This window comes from Centruroides vittatus, unplaced genomic scaffold (genome assembly GCF_030686945.1).
Source record: "Centruroides vittatus isolate TY-2023 unplaced genomic scaffold, ASM3068694v2 contig_549, whole genome shotgun sequence".
Lineage (NCBI taxonomy): Eukaryota > Metazoa > Arthropoda > Arachnida > Scorpiones > Buthidae > Centruroides > Centruroides vittatus.
This window is the reverse complement of record NW_027122325.1, coordinates 709,465-732,658: the sequence shown is the minus strand read 5'-3', so window position 1 is coordinate 732,658 and position 23,194 is coordinate 709,465. Positions and strand designations below refer to the sequence as shown.

The following is a 23,194-nucleotide window of genomic DNA, read 5'->3' as shown; positions in this document are numbered from 1 at the left end:
TCTGACGGTGGCAAATTTCACGACAGGAAAGGCCGGATCATATAATAGTAATAATGTTTGCGTGCTGGTTTAAGATATTTTCGTATTCTAAAATAACTGACACCACCAATTTGCATTTTAACAATCCAAAATTGAAGCACATTCTAAAAATGATTATTCTTGTTTATCCGGTTTGCTCACGAAGCAAATCTAGTATGATATTTTATAGCCGTGTACATTGTTTATTTATGAGCATGTACTGTACACGAAAAATAAAATTTATAAAGTATAATTTTTTACGGATAGCTGTTTATTTGATATTGATTTAATTCTATTATTATTATTATTATTATTATTATTATTATTATTAATTAATATATTGTGGAGGGAAAACTAATGAAATTTTAATTATTTTAAATAATTTATTTAGTTATGAGGGTTACATTTATTTTATAAATATTATTTTTATTATTTTAATACATAAATTACGTTTAATATTATTTTTATTATTATTTTTATTATTATTTTTATACTTTATATATGATTTTAAGTTAATGCTGAAGTTATTTTGAGAGTATATAAAGATAACAATAAAAACTTTACATTCGGAAAAAGAATATCTCAAAGAATGCTATTCTATTTTCAAAGCACCTCCAGAGTACCATGCTGTAGTAGGAGGGAAGGGTGAATTACCTTGCAACATCAGTGTGCCTTCACCGAATGACAAAGTGTCTCTTGTACTTTGGTACAAAGGAGACTCAAGAGTACCAATGTACAGTATCGACACCAGAAATAGCCCCTTGGACCAAGCAAAACATTTTCCTTCAGATTCACTCTTGTCGAGAGCGGTATTCGATATGATTGCAGAACCGTCTGTTTTAAGGATAGAACCAGTTCGTGAAGACGACGAAGGCATTTATAGATGTCGAGTTGATTTCAGATGGGGAAGAACTTACAGTTCCACTGTTATTTTAAATGTTACAGGTAAATTCAATTTCTCTTTCTTAACCGTAACTTTTTAATTTTTTGGATAAATTAATCAGGTTGTCTTGCTTAATATTAGCGAGATTGCAATAAGTTTTTTAAATGTACTGTACAGCATCTCATTATTCAAATGACCATTAATAACTAAAACAGTTAAATATAATCCGATCTTATATTTAAATTTTATATTTTCATTTATATGCTATTTAGAACCTAAATGAAGTATTTTGTAACAGAACCATTATCATTTTAGATTTAGTTCTTATGAACAGGCAACTTTCCTTTCATGTGTCTACTTAATTGAAGAACTTGATCTTTATAACCTCTTGGGTATAAACTCAATTAACTCTAAGGTTTTGTTCTCGTTTTATTATCTTGATTGCAAATAATTATTCTAGTTAATAAAGCTTTTTATATAAGAATCATTTTAATGTTCAATAATATTGTAAACTCCTTTTTATAAAACACCATTTTCATCTCATAAAATTTCTTCAAATAAAATAGAAATGAGTAATTTGTTCTCTGTGATAAATTATTACTTTTAGATTTATTGCCTTAGTATATTCTACTTTAATTTAATGTATATATTATTTGTGAACATCCTATATAAATCAATCACATTTTACTTACAGTAATGACTCTGTTTTGATGCGAAAAAAAAAAAATGTTATATAAAGAATTTATAGAATTTATCTCGAATTTATACAAGCACTCTTTAATCAAGGAAACAAGTAAAAACATTTTGGATCATATCCAACTACATATTGTTTATGATATACAGTAAGGCCTTGTAAACAGTTCTCTAACTAGTGCAAGATACCAGAGATTATTAACTTTTCGTCAATTTGCTGACTTTTTCATTCGAAGCGTGACATCTGAGTGTGAACAGAAATCTAATCTACTTTCGGCTAAAATTGCTAGACAGAACTTTTGGTCTAGGTTACTCTTGGTCTTTAAATTTACATTTTTAAACTGTTCTAAATATCTTATATGCTAATATACAACAAATTGAGAATAGTTTATAATTGGATAAATATAACGTAATTTATTTATTTTTATTTTAAAACTTTGAATATCACTAAATAAAATTGAGAGATTTATCATGTCGCGTAATAAATTTTATCTTATATTTTATTTCTTACTGAAATTGCTTATTCCTGTCTTCTATAATCATCTATCAATTTTATGCTTAAGAAATTTTGGTATATATAATAATATTCTTATTTATTTTATCGGAAATTTTATAGACTATATAAAATCTGAAAATTCTATTAAGTCTTTTCGTATCTATAAATACGATATTTTATATTATATTTATTTATGTTTTTATTTAGTTTTTTTAGAAAGCCATTAACGTTGATTAAAAACATATATATTTTGTCAGTGCCTCCGGAAAAAACTATCATCACTGATGACAAAGATCAGATGATGTCTGGTATCATAGGGCCGTATGATGAAGGTGCAGATGTACAACTCAAATGCGATGGTATTGGAGGTAAATATTTACATAACTCGAAGTAATTTGTTTTATTAAATAATTCTATAACATTTGGAAAAATTAAGTTTATTTTTAAATATAAAATAAAATTCTTTCTCCTGTTTATATTAAACACGCTTCTTAGTTGGATATAGAGAGATATTTTAACAATAACTTTAACCTTTTAGATAAATCTAGTTGGAAAACCGAATATAATATGTAATTGATTTATTATTACAATTGAATTAAATTAATTATGGATTTAAATCGTGTTAAATTTCTTTAGTTATATTTTACTAATTAAATGCAAGGACTCCATATTTAAATTACACTGTAAACTTTCAGAATGGAAGTTGTAAGCGCCTTCAAACATTAAACCAGATCAAAAATGCTAACGATGTCTGGAATTTATCTTTCAGTATTGAAAACTAAGAGAAAAAATGCTGACATAGCAAAAAGATTTTTTGTTCAATTGAAGAATGGAAAGATCAAAAATCATTTTCACTTTGCATATCATACGTACGAATGGCAATGCAAATTGTTGCCACAGTACAGGTTACTATTATAGGATAATAACAGGAAAGGATTCATTATCTTGTAAATGTGAATGTTGGTATTATGCAGATGATAAGAGGCTGCGATGATTTAAAAGACGAAACAATCATTAAATTCGATCAAATGTCTTTAAATTGAATATATTTTTCAGAATATTTTTTATCTTCTTATCTTCTTAAGCACAGATCACGTATTTTAAAACAGTTAACAATTTTTCATCCTGATAACTAAATTTCACCTTTTTTTTTGTATTCTTCAAAATTTTATTTACAAATTTTAATATTTATCGACAAAAACTTTTAAACAGCGTATTAAAATTATGAAACTGATTATCAATTTAAATGATTACGGATTATTTTATAATATATATTAATAATACTGTACAATCGAGCATTAATCTTCGGGAAGCAGTTTAGATGTGTCAAATTTTTTATATTATTATTTTTTTCTAATATTAAAGTTAAAGAATGACTGGTAAGAAGAAAACCGATTATCTAAAAAAATCATAATAAACCAATTTAGATAATTATGTATTTAAGTAGCTCTAAAGAGCATGTAAAAAAACTAAAATGAATTATAGTCGATATTAATATTTTTTTTATTTATAATCAAAATAACGTGAAGGGCCAAAAAAGTTGATTTTCATTTAAAAAAAAAACTCTGCAGTTTATTTAGCTTTGTTCAATGAAGCGAAGTTGAAAAATGAGCGTGTAAGTAGTCCCTCTGGGTATTTTATTTCTTTTAAATCGAGATTGGTTCAGATGAAATAACTTGCAGGAATCGGGCAACAAATGAGCTATCTCTTTACACAATAATGTCTTCAAATAGGCTCTTATTTAAATCTTTTTATACCGGCTATCAAAAGCAACATTACTGATTACAACATTTTCATAATTTCAGAAAAATTCTCCTCTTTCAGTTAATTTTATTTTATTTTTTCATTATATAACATGCAATAATTAGCCAATTATGTGATTGAATTTCATTCATTATAATCTGAAATTCTGTCAAATGAACTAAATTTAATCTTTTGTAGGAAAGGAGGAAATAAAAAAGATTTAATCATCAAAAATAACTTAATTGATTATAAGCTATTTGAAAGAACAGTACATGGGGGATATCTGTTGTCTCTCGGGACTCATCTACACTAGACAGATCATGATTTTAGTAAATGAACAACTAAAATATCTCACACTTTTTTCTTCTTTCAGTTTTTGTATTGCATTAATTTTTGCAAACTTTAATTTTCAATTGATTAATTTAATGCTGATTTAAAAAAGGCCATTTTTGTTATTTTTTTAAATTAATTTATGCTTAAATTGCATATAATTTTTAATTAAAAGATATTACAATAATTGCTGTTACTATCCATTTACTCATCTAAAATATTTTTTCATGAATTCAGGGGAAATTAGAAAAAAAAAAAAATTGTCCATAAAAATGAGATGTTAGATATATACAAAGCTTCATTACAGTAAAACTTTTTAGTGCTTTAAGAATCTCCAGCGAAGAATATTTGTAATACGCAGCCAGTTTCCCTTTCGATAAGAGAATTAATTAAAGATTAAAACAGCTCTTTAATTTACATTTCAATTATCATTAAAAGAGAAATAAACAACTTTTAATATTTATAATATTGAATTTAAAAAAAAAAAAAAATTGTTTTCTTTATTGCTTTTTACATAAGGCTTAATGTTGAGTTTTTCTATTTAAAAGTTTGAGGATGAAGGAAATCAAAATAAAAAAGAAGAGGTTTATGTTCGAGAGATTTCCTGAGATTATTAGGCCTATATCAAACAGCGAAAATTGAAATAAAATTCTTATAATATTTTCACGTCTATGAAGAGTTTTCCTTTGTTTATGTGTAGTTTGTTAACACTTATTTGGCTTCTCTAACATCTATATAATTTAAAAATAAAACTATTTATAAATTTTTTAAATATTTTTTTTTAATTAAAAAATGTTTTCGTTTATTTTCAAAATTGTTCTAGAAGTTTAATTAATTAAGTTTTATTTTTATTTCATTTAAGATATTTTCTTTTTTGTTCTTATTTTTATTATAAGTACTAAATCTAAGATCTGGAAATGAATAAAACTTGATTTAATGCAGTAATTAAAGTAGTTAAAATGAAAAATATAGTAAAAGTAAAACATGGACCTAAAATGTTTTGCTTCTCGTTAATTAAAAACAAATTACTCGTTTAGTTGAAATAATATCTAATGTTTTTTTTTCGATTTACGTTTTTTCTTCTTTTATTATTTAACAGAATTTTGGCATCAGAATTTGGCACTATCTCCCATTATCTTACATTTTCCTGGTATCCATTCGTTATGCTTGATTTCTCTCAGTCGTCAGAATAACCGTTACATTTTCGACTTATGTCCTAAATCTGAAAACTCTTTTCGCAGCGAGGTTATGCCACCCACGAGGATCAAATTAATTAAAGTTTAGATGAAATATAACAAGTACTTTCACCCGTATACGAAATTTACTTTTAGCTAGAACCGAATATATTTCTACAGATTATTAAAATAATATAAAATCATATTGATTTTTTTAAAAGTAATAAAGATGAATTTATACGTTATTCGAATATATAGCAAGAATAAAATAAACGGTTAATTTGTTTCATTAAATATTCACAAAATGCTTTTATTTGTTATCGATACAACAATTCAGTAGTTGCATGCAGTCTATTTAAGCAATAAACTTGAGTTATGTCAAAGTTATATTACGAATTCATTCTTTGCATCTTTTTAAAAAATAAGAAGAAAAAATAATGAATAAAAATCATATTTCGCATCCGTTAAAAATTTAATAACGTCGATATTTTATTTTAATAAATATCAATCACATTATCTGAAGGGTAAAATAAAAAAAAAGTAATATTTATCTCATGAATGAGATACACGTCGAGTATAATAAATATTTTTAAGGATAGTTTTTATTTTTCATTGGAAGCAAAAATCTAGAAGTCATCCATCTTTGGTTCATTTAGTTACGTGTCTATTTCTTTGCCAAAAATTTGTTACAGAACTAAAAAACAATGAAGGATGCTCGATGAATAATTATAGATTTTTCCGTAATAGAAAAGTTCATTAATCTCATAGATGTGCTCGAAGGAACTAAAAAAAAAAAAAAAAAAAACATATCTAGTTCATAAAAGTTTAAAGAAGACAATCAGTTCTAATTAATTATCTGTAGATTTATATCCTACAAACATCTCCACTATTCTTTATAGTAGTTTAACTGGTTTCACTAATATAACATGGCATTAATCGAAATTATTCAAGCGTTGTCTAGATATTTATATAACTTATACTAGGATTAAACTTTTATTAAAAGTCTTTTTAATTATTACTTCAATGTTTTATTATTTATGAATTAAACGATCACAATTAAATTTAAAAATATCGAATAATTTTTATATCATAAAAAATATATTTAAGAAAGAATGGAAAGTAAACATTGAAAATAATTTAATTAATCGTTTAATATAAAAAACATTTTTCTGGGATTTTTTCCTAGAATCATCGCTTAAACTTTTCGCATTTTATTATATGAAAGAACATAAATTATTTATGATTATCGCAAGAATGAAAATAGAATTTTGAATATTTAAGCAGATGGAGAACGGAGATTTTTAATGTGTTGATTAAAAGAAATTTTATTTTATTTTAAATGTAACAAAGTTTCTGTATAAATATTTATTAATAATTTTCATCTTCTTAGAATAGGAATATATAAGAAATTCATAGCTTATCTGTTCTATTTATTTATGAATCTGTAAGGAAATTTAGAAAATGAAAGGATAAATCTGAAGATATTAAATAAATGTAGTATTGTGTAGGTTGCATGATTATAAACATCGGAAATTCTGTTTATAAGCAGCTCTGACGATGGGAATACTAATACAGTAGGAGCATCTGTTACTAATATATTTAGTTACATCTGCTGAAATACTACATTAGTATTTAATTCATTAAAACACTGTTAGAACGATAATTGTATCAAACATTATCGACATTTTGACAATGATATTATTGTACGAATGTTAGAACATTCACGAAATTGTCGAGAACTGGCATTTGTCGTCCATTTCGATTATGGCTGAATGTGCACATATAACGCGCACACTTTTGATTTATCGGGTCTAATGGTTCATTCGTGAATTTTCTCGACACTTCTTTAAGCTTTAAAAATTGTTGGTTTGGGAAATTGTTTTTGGGCGCTCCTCTGAATTCTAATCTTTTGTTTTTCAGAGATTAAAGTATTTTTTATGTAATATTTTCTTTAACATTACAATAAATTAAATCGTTTTGAAAGGTACTAATGAATTTATTTTCGAATGATGTTGCAACTAAAGTCACAAGTAAAATTTATCGTTCTGGAATAATGAGTTGATTAATACGTTCGATAAGTAGGATTGATGAATTGTTAAGGGAAAATGGAAGTAAAGATAGGCAGACAAATGGCTAATCAGTCAAAGAAATTGAAAGGAAAATGACGTTGCAGAATGAGTTTATTACGTTGGAAATAAAACTGTAAAATATTTTAAAACTTTTAAACCATAATATATATCCTACTCTAATATAATTTAGGATTGTTTTATAAAAGTAGGTTTAATTTTTTATTAAATAATAATGAATTATAAATATTCTGCAATTACTTTACTTCAGAAGATCAAGAACCAAATTTTCGTTTTTATTTAGTTCTATTTTATTAAGCTTGAATTTATTCTTTTGATAAGCATTTTAGTAATATATAGGTTATAATTTTCCAGTTTCAATTATAACGATAGTGCTATAATTTTATCAAATGTAATATGGAAAAAATATTACATACAGATTTCAAATTTATGGTTTTAGTCTATTTCTAATATAATATTATTTTTGTTCTTTAAATATAAAATAATAAATTCCTGAGAACCGTAGCTAAATTCTATATTTTTTTTGTTTTCAGTTAATATTGTTTTATTTTTTTTTCAAATTTCAGATTATGATGTTTATTTATTATTATTATTATTATCAAAGTCTTCGTGATAAGAGTGCAAGAGATTTTTCCCCGGGCCGGATGAAAATTTAGATTCCCGTAGTAGTTTCTATTCTTACAAATTAATGTTATTTTTACTAAGAAAAAATAGAAATAAAACTTCTAAGACTACTATTTATTAATAAAGAAACATTCTATATATTTTATTTGTTCAAAAAAGGAAAAGAGAGCCCCGCTAAAGGGAACCTCATCTACTTGGGTCCCTTATCAACCTTTCGAAGGCCCACATTATTATTATTGTTATTATTATTATATGGATAACTATTAAAGTGTTATTATTATTTTGTTCGTGATTTATTAATAATAATAATTGATATGAAAAGATATAGTATATTATTAAAGGCAATTTTCACAAAATAAGTTAAAATTGATGGTTTGAAATCGTAGAAAATATATTTTAGCATGTTTAGTCCTATATCCCTAATATAGATGTAGATCCTAAGTGAATACATTTTGCTTTTTGAAGAAATGCGAATAATAGTCATTTATACTATTTCCATTTTCGTTTTTTGAATACAAATTCGTGACATTATAACATCAGAAGATTCATTCGAAATTTTACATAAAAATCGCAACTCGTTCAACTACTGTTAAACTCCGTAATATTCGGAAAACATGAATGTCTCTTCAAAAATAAAGTAAACAGATTTTGAAAAACCAAGAAATGTTCTCGCAGCCAATACGAAGAGTCATTCATTCACAATCTATTGACCAACTCCCATTGATTCCATACAATCGTTATAAAGTAAGTTATTGACAGAGAAACTGGACTTATTTTGTCACAATGGATTTTGAAGGCATTAAAAAGAATATTCTTTTTGTAAAGTAAAAGTCAAATTCTTTAACCAGTTTGAATTTTCATAAAATGCAGGTCACGGAAAACGTAAAATCATTATAAATATATCTTAATAGACTAAATCTTTACATCTCTTACATAATGAAATCAAAAACGTTGTACTGTACAATATATTTTGCCATCTACAGATGTGTAGATATTTTTTCTCAATTAAATCTATAAATTTATACTTGATATGAAGAGTTTGATCATTTAATTATGAAATTATTCTAAAATTTATGCCAAACATAAGCTATAAAAATTATTTTTATAAGTAGCTTGTTACTATTTTTTTCACATAAGAGTAATATGAATTTTAACAATATATAAGATTGTATTTTTAAATGATTTAAAATTTATTAATTTCACATTTAATGCCTCGTTAAGGTTACCTTAACAGAGCAGCGTCGTGAGATTAGAGATTGTTAATAAAAATTGTTCAACAATATAAACAGAGATATCAGATTTGTGTATAAGAATAGTTATCATAAACCGACAAATTTCAAGTCTTTGTTTAACCTGTGGCTTCTTTAATTTGTGTTCTTTTCATTAAGAGGGTACTTAGAACTAAAATTGTGAACTGGTTTCGATCTCTTTAGTGAAGCGTCTAAGACAATGTACTTGGCCACTGGCCAGCTAATGACTCTTCCAAGTGTTTTTGCGAGAAAAGGCATCACTCGATGACTTTCGTGTGGATTAACGCTGATTCGATTCGTGGTTTGACTACCTATCTAATGGCTTCGGATATTAACGTCATAAGCTCAATTTTAGATTATAATCAGTATAATATGCTTATTAAATTGAGATATTTGTGAAATATGCATAACTATCAACGCATATATCATTCGTAGTATTCATATAATATTAAATCTAAAAAGAATTTAATGTTAGACTTATACTTAGGTTGAGTGAGCTTTGACGACCAGATTTTAATGATTTTTGTTAGTTAATTCCATTAAATTCTAGTAAAGATTTATGAAAACAAATTATTATTACATAATTATTACAGGATTAGCTTTTATATAATTAGTTTTTTACATGCTAAAAATTAAATTATTTTAAGATACAAAAGCATAATTATTTATTTGCTAAATTAATAGATTCGAGGTAATTTTTTTCTTTAAAAATAAGAACATTTTTTAAAAAACATCCAATAATGTCAGTTAAATTCAAATTAAATAATACAGGTAAGAAAATTATTATATTTTTCGTTTCATTACAATAAAAATTATAAGTTTGGGCACAATCCCATATTTTGTTGTATTCATACAAAACTTGTAGATGATGTATTAATATATAATTAACATATACCTGTATGCATATGTACTGCTGTAGTTACAAAGCTGTATATTGATTCTAAGATTAGTTAACAATAGCGCATCATTATCTACGTTTTAGCCTATATATGGAGTAATTATATACACTATATTTAAAATTATTCGATATCTCAATTACAGAAATTTCATAATGTTTTATATACATGCAATTTATAAATGACATTTATGTACAAATGCACGAGATATAACGTGATGTAAGAATTGTCAAATGGAATGACATTAAGCATACAGTATTACTATGATACTATGCATACGTTCCGAGATAATAATAAGTTATTTTACTAGAATAACGAGAATTATATACAGATTAAAATCAAATTTATTACTTCTGTCTGTAAGTGATATGTAATAATGATAACAGAAATATATAAAAATGCAAATATTAATACTAAATTTGCATTCAAAACTCAATAGGCCTATGTATTATGCGTAACGACTAGAAACTTAGAATAGATTCCAGATAAAACGTCCATTACTGTATTTAAAAGAAGATTTTCATTTTACAAAATAAGATTATATTAAGGATTATCCTCGTTCATTCTTTTTTAACGTTTTTTTTATTCTTGTTATCATGTACTGTATTGTAAAATCATTTAAGTTGTCTTTTATGGCACATTAAGTGAACAAAAACTAAAATAATTAAAGAAGCTTTAATAAAAGCTCTATAGTTATTTTTAATTTATGTTAGATATATGCATGTGTGTAGTAGAATGTTTGTAAAGCAGCTTTATGTTCCCTATTCATTTCTAAACCCTTTGACCTTTTCGGACCAAATTTTTCAGAATTATTCTCTAGGATTTAGCAGAAAATATAGGTTTACGTGAAGCCTGGACATCCCCTGATTTCATTCGCTCAACAGTTTGTCATAATTTAAGTTTAATGTATTATTATATAAATAAGCATGCGTATAATTAATGAAGGCGCTACACGGTTCATGAATAATTTGTAGCGATGTCTTCAACAAATATAACGTCTTCTCCTGGATTTGGAAGTTTCTGTAAAATAAAACTGTTGATTTAAATTGGTCGAAAATAATCAAATTTTTAATACGGATTTAATTTTAATGTTTGCCTTTTATTACTTTTTAGTGTTTGTTAATAATATTTAAAATTCGAAAGACTAAAATATATTTTAAATGCATTAGATTGTCAACAGAAATAATACCGAAAACAATATATATAAACATGTCGAATAAATAACATGTTTTTGCTGCATTGAATAATTTAGTAATTTTCTATTACATTGTCTTACTTTAATGATTTTCTGAATTATTTGAAAATCGTTGAAAAGAAACTTTTCAGTAATTTCTGAATCATTCAGAAAATCGTTATCACGAAATCATTATCATAATCAAATCATCAAAATTCTGAAATCCTGCTGTGAGAATAATTATGACAATGAGAACAGTTTCATGAGGTATTACTGAAGTTCTTCTCACAATATTTTCTTTAACAATTTGAAATTTATAAACAAACTTTACTTTTATATCTTTAACAGTAGTAATCGTTATTATGTCTCGTTTTCATCAAAAATTTAGATCTCTGTCTTATCTGTATGTATATTGATAAGCCAAATTGTTTCGAATAAGATCTCGAGAAGAAGATTTAAAGTGAAGTTCTTTCGTTGAATAACTAAGCGAAAATTGCTAACAGAAGAATGCCCTTCTCGATAAACTGAATGCAACTTGTCTTTCTTTCGATCTCGGTTTCAACGCGTTATATATCCTTCGAATTTACTTTGAATTCTTCCTTTCTTTTTATCTATTCTTTCAACTTAGGTGAGTCATTTTCTTTCATTGTGTCATCTATCTTTTATTCCAACTTCTTCGGCTATCTATCTTCTAGTCTATCTATGCTTTCAGTTTCTTAACTGGCTGGTATCTTCGGCTCACATTTTTGTCAACAGGTTAACCGTCTAACGCTATCTTTATCCATTTTTGTTTAAATACTCAATAATTTTTCTTTCTGCTCATCAATGGCATCAATCATTCGATGCGAGAATAAAAAATTTTCTTATCAATCAATTTTCTTAAAATATTATTAAATAATAACAACATAAAAATTTTATATTGTCTGGTGAATATTTAACCAATAATATTTTAATATTTATCACTTATTTCTATTACTCTATATTCAAAAGAATAAAAAAAAATAATGAAAAAATAAACTTATACAAAATAATAAGGGAATTATTTTAATTATTTCTGGGCATCGAAATAATTTAATTCATTTTATTTAAAAACTAGAATATCAACATTTTTATACACGACAATAAATTAATAATAATTAGTATCGAAATTTATCAAAATTGGGCTCTGTATAAGCCTAAATAAAATCTATTAAAATTATATAGGCTATATATTTAGTCTAGTTCGAACAAATTTTCTTATATATTTGTTAATTTTATGTTAAATTTTCTGTTATATTTCTAATTTTCTTGTGTTTTTGTTAATTAATAATTTAGTTTGGTTTGAAGAAATTTTCTGATATATTTGGTCGTTAAATAATTCAGTTTTAAATGTTGTATACGAACTCCTCAATACTAAATTTAACATTTAAATAACCGAATTTTGCCAAAATTTAAAATTATTAAAAATTAATTATTTAGTTTTGTTATTCATGCCTGTTTTATAAAAGTTATTACTACAATAATTGTGTTGAATGGTAGAAATATATATATATATATAAACAAAAAATGTTTTTAATTAAAGTGCTTTAATATTTTAATATGACCTTTCGTATTTTTTAGAACGAATATATTAAATTATTTTTATTATCTGCTTATGATAATACATAGGAATAAAATAGCTTTTATTCTTCTTCTTCAAACTCAATTTCTGTCATTCGATCCACTATTAATAAAATTTCCTTTATCTCATTTGATCATTGCATTTTTTCAGCTTATATCTTTTGACTAATAAGATCTACTTTATCTCATTTGATAATACTATTTTTTCCAGGTCTTTCTTTAGCATAATTTTAAATATAATTTCTAAATGAAATCGCATTACCAAATATGTCTTAAAAATAAAAAATAAAAATTCCATTCTTTACTTCTAATTATAGATTTATGTAAAATTTTTCAATATTCCAGAGAATTTATTACTTGTACTGTACATTCTTTATAATTTTAGAAATATAGTATTAATTGCTAAACAAATTTTTGAACATTTCTTTAAATAAATTGATAAGTAAAATTATACTAACTACAATGATAATTTTTTCTTATTATTACAGTTAGATATAATGTTATAAATTATATTTATAATTCTATTAAAAAATGCGGCACAAATTAAATAGAATTATGAAGATTGCTCTCAATTCATAGCTACTTTTCCTTTCTTTCATTTTTTTTAACTTTTTCGGCTCTGAGGGTGCTAAGAGGACTTTCTCTATACCCATCGTGGGTTCGGCCAAGCCCTCAATGGGGTGGGCTTGACATATTTGGAAAAAAATTCGTTTGAAAATTATCCCGGATTTGATCCCGGGTTAACCAAGAGTGGTAAGCTGACCCTAAGACCTGCGACCGCTAGGCACAAGATTGGGGACCCTCTACCTAATTTACGACATCAAAAACTGATGGCATCTAGTTGTAGCTGTAAAATTATTTATAAATTTTGATATATAATTACAACGGTAAAATTACTTTATTTTCTAAACGTTTTCAACAGAAAAAATGTAACAATTGAGAAATAATGCAAGTTGCGTTGAAGACATTTTCAATAACAAAATAGCATATTTTTATGAAATTATGGTAATATAAGGATTTTAACGAAAGAAAAATAGTGTTAAATATTTTTAATTCATTTATAATTGAAAAAATGAATATTTCTGTCTATATATTGTTAAAATAACTGACAAATTCTTCAATTTTTTATATTAAATGTTGTTGAGATTTGTTTCGTTTTCCTGCAAAAGAATTATAATTTAATTTATTGAAATGAAAAATCGTTCTTGTAATCCTATTTACAAAACAGTAACAATTAGTTAAGCCCAACATTCAAAAACAGATTTTTTTGGTTTATAAACAGTTACTTTGTATATTTTACCTGTCTGAAAGAAATTAGCAACTTAATAGTAATGTTCAAAATAACCCACTCAGTCGGTTTGACGAAAAACACAAATTTTATATTTACAGTAAATGTACAAAATAATCCAAATTAGAGTTACAATTAATTATGCACAAACAATAATCCAACGACAACCGACTATTCCCGTACAAATTCGTCGAAAGAACTCCTTACGCACAAACAGACTTGTAATTAACAAAACCTCAGAGTCAGGGACAAGTTCGTACACAACCACGTAACGTCCAACGAGAGAGTTAGTTAGCACCTCGATAACGACGATCTCCCTTGATCCGATCCGATCCGATCACACCCGATACTATGCCAGCCGATCCGATACGAACTTCGATCCGAGCTTAAATAGTCGACGGCGTTCGAACCCTGCTCCAATCAAATTTGAATGTTCCCGCAACGGCCGCCAACGGTCACTTCCCGCCGGCCAATCGTCCGTCGTTCGACGATTTGAAACTTAACGGTTCTTCCCACGGAAGTTCCTAACGGTCGTTTCTACCGGCCGATCCTAACGACTTTTCCGTTATGAAAGTTCGTTATAACAAACAGGTGGGAATCGCGCGTCTTGGCGATTCCATACCTTACATTAATTTTCTCTTATTTTCTAAAAGTGCACAGTATTTTTAAGAAAATTGATCAGTCTTTTGGACAGTATAAAGAAGCAGGTCTTAATAGGAATTTAATCCCACGACCTTAGTCCTTTGTCTTTTACTACACAATTATGCTATTGTAATTACCAAGTGACGACAGTACAAGCTTAAATTTAGAATAGCCTACAGCTTAAACATAACTATACTTAATAAAGAGAAAATAAAAAATAAATTTAGCTAATCAGATATGAAAGATTCGCTGATGATTTCCAGTATCAAATTAGAAACAACCTGATTTTCATATAATTCGTCTCATGGAAATTCTTCAAAACAAGTAAAAACAAAAATAAGAGAAAAAATTGCTATAAACGAGATCAAATTAAAAATATTGATTGCGTAGGATTACTTTAAAGAATGCTTCCAAGTTTTGTGTAGAATATAAAAAAGATGATTTAGTAGAATAATCACTAGTTTATCATGAGTTAATGGACGATGACCATACAAATGTGAAGTTTTAACAGGGATTTAATATTCTTGTCACTAAAGAGTAATTTTCTTAATTAAATTCAATTAAAACTTTATCGTTATATAAAATAAAACAAGAATTAAATTATCTTAATGCCAGAATAATTTGCAAAATTTAAGAATTTTTGGTCACAATTTCTATTTAATTTCAAATTTATTCAGTAATTTCTCTTCCCAGTTATAATTTGCATTTGGTAATTTTCTTTCTTCCGATACCAGGAATTATTGAAGAAGCCAACTTAATTCGATTTGTACTCTTATTTTTAGTAACATTTTTATCTAGTGAATGGGAAGAGAGATTCAATTTTATATGATTTTTATAGGAAAACCATCCCCTGCTGTTCTGTGGTGGCGAGGTTCGACTATTCTAGATGACAGCTACTACGTCATGGAAGACGGAATTGTTAGAAATGAAGTGACGATTCCAAATTTCCAACGGAATGATTTGATGACAATTCTTACATGTCAAGCTACCAATAACAATGTTACTGCTCCCGTATCAACATCCGTTACCGTCGACCTTAACTGTGAGTTTATAGTCATTGAATTTCTTTGAATTGCTTTATGTACTAGTCTTTTAAAGCTGTTGGCACAAACCAATGTTATTCAAATATTTTTACATATAATTCTAAACTTCAATAGCCTCTTTTATGGTTTTACTCATTGAAATAAAGTTAAAAATTTTGATTCGTGTCCTACTTTTCACGTCTGTCTTGCTTGGAAAATAGAAAAAACAGGACTGAAAAACTTGAAATTAATTGCATTTAACCAGTAGTATAAAATGTTCTTTCTTTATGCCAGTGAAGCCGTTGGATGTTCATATCACAACAACACAGGCACCTCTCTCAGCGAATGTCAAAGTGGAGATAGAATGTGTATCAAGTGGTGGAAGGCCTCCCGCTCGCATCACTTGGCATAAAGACAACGAAGAATTGAAAAACGTGACAGAAAAGATTTCCGCCGATGGCAACATTACTACCAGCATTCTTAAATTTTGGCCATCTGGAGAAGATAATGGCAGATATTTATCCTGTCGATCTGATAATCCTTTATTACCAGACAGTGCCTTAGAAGACGGCTGGATTCTTAACATCTCTTGTAGGTAACTTAACATCTCTTATAGGTAAATTTATGAAATAAATTATAATTGCTTTATAGTATTAACAAAACTACTAGACTACTTTTATTTATCTATGAGAATGCTATTAATAATACAGATTAGCTTATTTTACATTTACGTATATAAAATTTATACAACTAGAATAGAAAAAAAAATAATTTAAGCAGCTTTTCCAAAACAATTTTAATAGTACATGGTCCTGTTATACCTTCGTAAATATGCAAGTATTGAGGCAATAAATGACATTGTTATTCTATTAGCTTTCATCTGTTGACTTTAATGACTTTCCAGATTTAGTGATTGATATTTTTTATTTCCTTTGTAACATTCTATCAATTTGTTTCGAGTAATTTTCGTTTTTTTCCTCGATAAACCGAGATAAAAGTATCTGCATAATATATTAGCAAGACATTAAACTATTGCTCAAACATCTTTTTTCCAGATGTACCGCGAGTCACTTTAGATCGAAGTGGAAGCGACATCCAGCATTCTGTTCGAGAAGGAAGCGACGTATATTTTCATTGCAATATCAATTCAAATCCACCATTTACTAAAATTGGATGGCAATTTGAAGGTCGACCACTGTTTCATAATCCACCAGCCGGGGTCATCATTAACAATCAATCACTGGTGATGCAGAAAGTCAGAAGAGCAAATAAAGGCAGGTTCCGTTGTTATGCCGTCAATTCTGAAGGAATGGGGGAAAGTTCGGATGTTAGCCTTCTTATTGATCGTAAGTAATTTGTTTAATTTACTTAATTCTTTTTCTCTCGATGCTCCAATAATGATACCATAATTTTTCTTAAAGAGTCATTATTGGAAAATTTTACTTGAAGTTATAATGAAGTAAACTTAAAGATTTTTCGAGTGTTTATTTAGTTTCTTATTTCTTTATTTTGAATTATTATTTTTTTATTTCTTATATATTCAACAATATGGTTTCCGTTATAAAATACATTACGTATTTTTTATATAAATAGTAAACAAAATTTTTGATAAATAATCAAAATTTTTTCTATAATAAAGGCGTGTCTGAAACATCAAAAAATTTCAACAAAAGAGCGATCAATTCTTATGATGTTTTTCTCTCTTTTTTCTTTTTTTTTTTATAAAATCTTTGGCGTTCACTTTAGTTTATTTACTATTTCAGATACTCCGGTTTGTGCACCGGGTCAGAAAATTGTATATGGTGTAGCCAAAGACGAAACAGCTCGTGTAGAATGCGAAGTTCAAGCAGAGCCTCCAGAAGTATCATTCCATTGGGTTTTCAACAATTCTTTTGATAAACATAACATTCGAACGTTCAGTAACGACGGATTAAAAAGCTTAGCAACTCATACACCGAGAAGCATGAATGACTACGGGACATTATATTGTTACGCTAAAAATAGCATTGGAAAACAAACAGAACCTTGCATTTTTACGATAATACCTGTAGGTATGTAGATATATACATTTTCTGATTATTATAGAGGCCAATTGATTTTAGATTAAAAATTAATTAAAAAATCATTAAATTGCGAAGTGTATGTAACAGTGATGTGTTTAGCAGTGGAATCCAAAAGAAAAGAAAAGGAAATACGAATTTATAGAATTAAAAAATAATCAAATAAAACGTGGTTTTTAAATTTATTTTGATCAAACAATTACAGTAAGTAGAAAGTTTGGTTAATTCGAAAATTTACTTTATAATAAAGTATTGTGTGACAAGTTAAATTTCATGACAAGATAAAGAGGGTATGGCTAAGACAAAGAATAGTCTCATACTGATATATCACACATTAGTTAATTAAGCACGTCAGTACATACCTTTTCTTTTAAGCTTGATCATATAAGATTAAAAAAGTCCGTTTAAACGAATACTGAACGTGCTCATACAATTGATAACTTTTATAATTCGATAAGATAAATATCTTTACTACTTTACAGAGTAAAGCGCAATTATTATGAAACTTCGTATTATCTCTGAGATATATCTATTTTTCTATATAAAATGATATAAATGTATACATTATTAATGTGATTTCAGTAAGTTTATTAGTTTATTAATAAAAATTTATATTATTTATTTGTTTATATTTTATATTATTATTTATTTATATATCTGTTATTTTAAAATAAGCTTTTATTGTTTCTAGACGTTTTAAAATTTTCATATAATAAAAATGAAAGTTACATTATAAAATTTAATTAATATATTTATTAATAAACTCAATATCTTGAAGCTATTATGTTTTGAATTGTCTTCAGATATTTATTAAAAATAGCTTTTCATGTTAATTAAGAATGAATTTACTTTAAGAACAATAGCATTTCTTTTCATTTTATCGAAAAATTGCTTATAGCTCGGAAAATATATAAGCTACTATCGAGAAAAACTATAATTTATGATGTCGTTCCATATAATCTACCGAGAAACACTCTTCTATAGTTGTCATTAAGATTAATTACCGCACGAACTGATGCTTTATTCATTTTCAATGTCACCTTTATGAAGTGCTGACATTGAAATGATTATTTCTACCTCTTTCAGTTCCGTCGTATAAATTTCACGGTTGAATTATATTCTGCAAAGAATGTCAGATAATAAATGTTCAAACATTGTTTTGAAAAAATCTTAAATTATATTTTAATTTTTAAATCATCATTATTTATTAAAGTCGATTCAGACAGAAAATTGTTAATTCGAAATTGTTAGAAATTTCGAATGTTTAGTTTCGTTATTTTATTACTTTTAGTACAGAAATATCAAAGTTTTAGAGAGAAAATACCCGTATCTTCCATTAAATCCTGCCATAAAAAAATCTATTCAATGATCATTCGGTGGTAAAATAACAGTGTAACTTTTTCTTTATTTATTGTTTATAAACACTGGTAATGATCCTGTCAAACTCAACAGTTTTTAGAACGAATGATTCTAGATTTATGAAGATAATTAATTTTTAATATATTGATAAATGTATTTTTTCTAATAGTTTATTATGAATATTTTCTTCGTTTTTTTTGTAATGTTAATTTTATTTAATTGTCCCTTCATATATTAAAAATAATAAATTAGTTTTATTTCGGCATAAACACTAATTAAATCTCGAATCCTGTCCTTAGTCATTTTAAGCAAAGAAAATGAAATCTCTTAATATTTTTAATTTACACGGCAAGAAAGATATAACATTGTCTATACTGTCATAAAAAGAAAAATGTTTGTTTGCATTGTTCTATAGGTCCTCCAGAACCTGTCCGAAACTGCTCTGTTGCTAATGTCACTAGTGAATCTCTACTGGTGGAATGTGACGCAGGTCACAGCGGAGGACTGAGACAATACTTTTATATTGAAGTGCACAATTCTGCAGCCGGGAGACTAGAGGGCAATGTCACTAATCTAGAAGTACCAATGTTTCATATCTCCAACCTTCCATCTGCCACGGCTTTCATTTTAGTGATTTATGCCGCCAATGCTAAAGGGAAAAGTGACTCGGTTACGTTAAGAACCAAAACTCTGGTTGCTTCTCAGAATAATTCAGGTTAGTTTCAAGCATTTTCATGCATAATTATTCCTTATTAGTAAAATTTTGTAATTGTTTTAGTTACATTGTTCTAGTTAAATTTTGTTTAATTAAAATCGGATTGATATTATAAAGAATTTTTCAAATTTTTGTTGATGTTACAAGCATATAATAAATGAATTAAGAAAATTTTCGTCTGCCTCGATCTTCCATTCAGGAAACCTGAATACGACGGTAGTAAATCCTTTATTGGGAGTTTTAATCTGTGTGGTGGCAGCTTTAGTAATGGTTCCCGGTATTGCCATGGTTATAATTAGAATGCGTGGCACCGATGAAGATAAAGGTTTTTGTTTGAAATTTTACGATATTTTAAATGTAATGTGCATCAGAATTGTAAACTTAATTAATTATTTAGGGCATCCCGATGAAACTTCGATGGAAAAGTAAGTTAGCCTTTTTTAATGTTACCAAATAATACAAAAATATGAACACTTATAGTTAAATAATAATAAATTAATGAATTATAATTAATCGTTTAATGCAATCAAAGATCCCATATGCATACAGACAAACGTTACACAGCTTGTATCGTCAATATTAAGGGGCTTAGAAGTGACTTTCTTTTGGAGCTAGGGCAGAAACTCTGTTGAAAAAGAATCCGGAAGACTATCCAGACAATGATGCGAAAGATCCTGATCTAATTCCTCCAAAATCAAACTATTTCGGTGAGTATTTTATTTAATATTTTACAAATATATTTATTTAATTAATAAATTATCACTTAAATTCCTTTGCGATAATTTCAGACTATCCGTCCGAAGAAAGAGAATGGTACTCATTTAGAAGAAGTAAAGCCACAGACAAAATCTATGACAACCACATACCAGGCTCGCATCTTTTATATGACAGCGGAGGACCAAGTACAGCTCCTTGTCAAACTTCGATCAAGGTTAGTCTCATAAACGTGTCAAGCAATAAAAATTACTTTAGTAATTAAATAATAAAAATATGTTTGTCATCGAACAAACTTGTTATGTAACAACAAACTTGTAAATGGTTATGTGACACGATTCTAAAACTTCCAATAAAGATTTACCAGAGATTGTGCGAGTCATGTGCACCCGATTCTCAGGAGAGAGCTGCTCTGTCGCATGCAACTGTTATAATGTTTCTAAATCAGCAGGAAAGTTTCTTGACACGCTAAATAATCATGCAAATCACTTAAAGAGGTACAGTTGTTTGTTATGTACAAATAAGTTGAATACAAATTGCGTGTAAAGTGATCTTTAACGTGCTTATTTGACAAATGTTTGAGGGATAAAATGAAACAATACAAAATAAACATTACGTGTTATCAAATGTAAAGCTAATGAAAGTTAATCTTTAAAATTAATTTGGAAATTTGATGGTTTTTTGCTTTAACGAATAACGTTGTTCTTTTGTTTAAGGAAAATATAAAATATTCAGATCTCGGACCACCTCAGGAGATTTCGGCGTCAGCTTTACGGCATCGAGAAGCTCCTGTATATTATACAGAATGGGAAAGTCAGAGGCGACCATCACCTAGGGGAAGAGACAGAATGGAAGCTTATGACGAACATTTGGGGACTCCCTTGATGACACGCGTATTTCGGAGTTCCGAAGTAAGACCTGAAAATCTCACTTTGACATTTGCAGTTATAAATGTCCTCTTTCTTTAGCTTAACTTCATATGGCTTCTTTTCAGATAAATTATCTGCCTTCCAACGAGAGGCGAACTTTGTCAACACCGGTTTGAGAAGCAAACAACGACGACAATGAACAGACTTATCCAAAGACTAGTGTAATCGTGTGTTAATCATCATTTGCGAGTGGATCGTAAACTATAATCATCCACTGACTCCATAACAGAATGTGTGCGATTACAGGTTCTTGCTTGGATATATTAACATTGTACATAGGATTGAACGTCTGAGATTTAAATATTGTAATTTAGTATATTTTAAATTAGTCGATCATTCGTCTGATGGGATGTTTTAATTTTTCAAACTCGATTCGTATAACGTGCCAAACCAAATATTTCAGTTATTTTCACTAAACACGTAAAAAATATTTTAAAATTCTCAATTCCACTGGAGCAATATAGAGGGAAAAAAGTAAATTTATTCCTGTTAGAACATCTTGTAGATAGTTTTCAACAAAACATACATAAATTAAATTCAACCAAAATTATTTCCATATAAATTTGCTTCTTGCACAAAAATAATTATTTCAACTCTTTGTGATTTAGTAGCTTTTTCAATCGATACTTAAATGGTCAAATATGACTAATATATAGGAATGTTATAGAATTTGTTGATGTGGATAAAATCCAGTTTGATTTTCATCACTGAACTCGTAGGGATTCGTTTATTAAAAGAAAAAAATACCAAAAAATACAGGTAAGGATCCGAAGGTTACTTTCATTTAAGGCCGTTTAAATCTCGCACATTTTGAGAAAACATTGTTTAGATGAAAAAAAAACATGTATAATATTGAAAATTAATATTGATAGAACTAACACGATACTTTTACACTTTTACATATAACAACACACAACTGGGTAGAATCGATTGTGCACACGAAAATTCATTGTTATGACTTCTATACATAAAAATACAATATATATACTGTATATATACATACATATATATATTTAATCATGTTTTCACACATGTGTAAAAAGTGAAAATACAAACTTAATTTCTTTTTAAGCTAATAAAAATTACAGCTTTTATTCTTAGCAAATTTACTACTTAATGATGGTTAATGAAAGATGTATTGTGACTTGAAAGAATATTGTGTACGTATATAGAAATGGAATTATTAAATACGCAGGATTTGTTGAGTTTTTATGATTATAAAATTTGCTATTGATTCGTCTTCTTCTCTTCAGTTTCTTTCCGTGTGCCGTTTACCTATCGATTTATAAATACAGAAAAAAAATTCAAGTAAATTTCTTTACAGATAATCTTGAATATTTTTTTTCTAACACGAAGATAAAATTTCTTTATTAATGAATTTTTCTTGTTAATTGCCTTTTTTAACGTTGAATTTTCTCAACGATTTTATAAAAAAGGATATAAAAAATTTGCATGCTTGGAAGTGAAATACATATCACACTGTTGAAATATTGCGAC

The 23,194-nt window shown here is 27.1% G+C and overlaps 1 protein-coding gene across 5 annotated transcripts in view; it reads left to right on the top strand.

Moving 5' to 3' along the window:
- LOC136978679 (kin of IRRE-like protein 3) overlaps positions 1-22,923 on the top strand; it is a 50,673-nt gene extending 27,750 nt beyond the window's left edge. Inside the window, exons 3-15 of one of the 5 annotated variants that reach the window (XM_067274428.1) lie at positions 628-963; positions 2,348-2,458; positions 15,737-15,940; positions 16,215-16,511; positions 16,976-17,266; positions 17,684-17,971; positions 19,755-20,054; positions 20,254-20,379; positions 20,452-20,479; positions 20,670-20,761; positions 20,843-20,985; positions 21,485-21,679; positions 21,763-22,923. In XM_067274428.1, the coding sequence (XP_067130529.1) occupies positions 628-963; positions 2,348-2,458; positions 15,737-15,940; positions 16,215-16,511; positions 16,976-17,266; positions 17,684-17,971; positions 19,755-20,054; positions 20,254-20,379; positions 20,452-20,479; positions 20,670-20,761; positions 20,843-20,985; positions 21,485-21,679; positions 21,763-21,813 (2,462 nt within the window). In that variant the 3' untranslated portion in view covers positions 21,814-22,923. Of the gene's footprint in view, positions 1-627; positions 964-2,347; positions 2,459-15,736; positions 15,941-16,214; positions 16,512-16,975; positions 17,267-17,683; positions 17,972-19,754; positions 20,055-20,253; positions 20,480-20,586; positions 20,762-20,842; positions 20,986-21,484; positions 21,680-21,762 lie in introns of those variants that run through there. The other 4 variants (XM_067274427.1, XR_010881269.1, XR_010881268.1 and 1 more) reach the window with 4 other exon arrangements.
- The last annotated feature ends 271 nt before the right edge of the window (positions 22,924-23,194 follow it).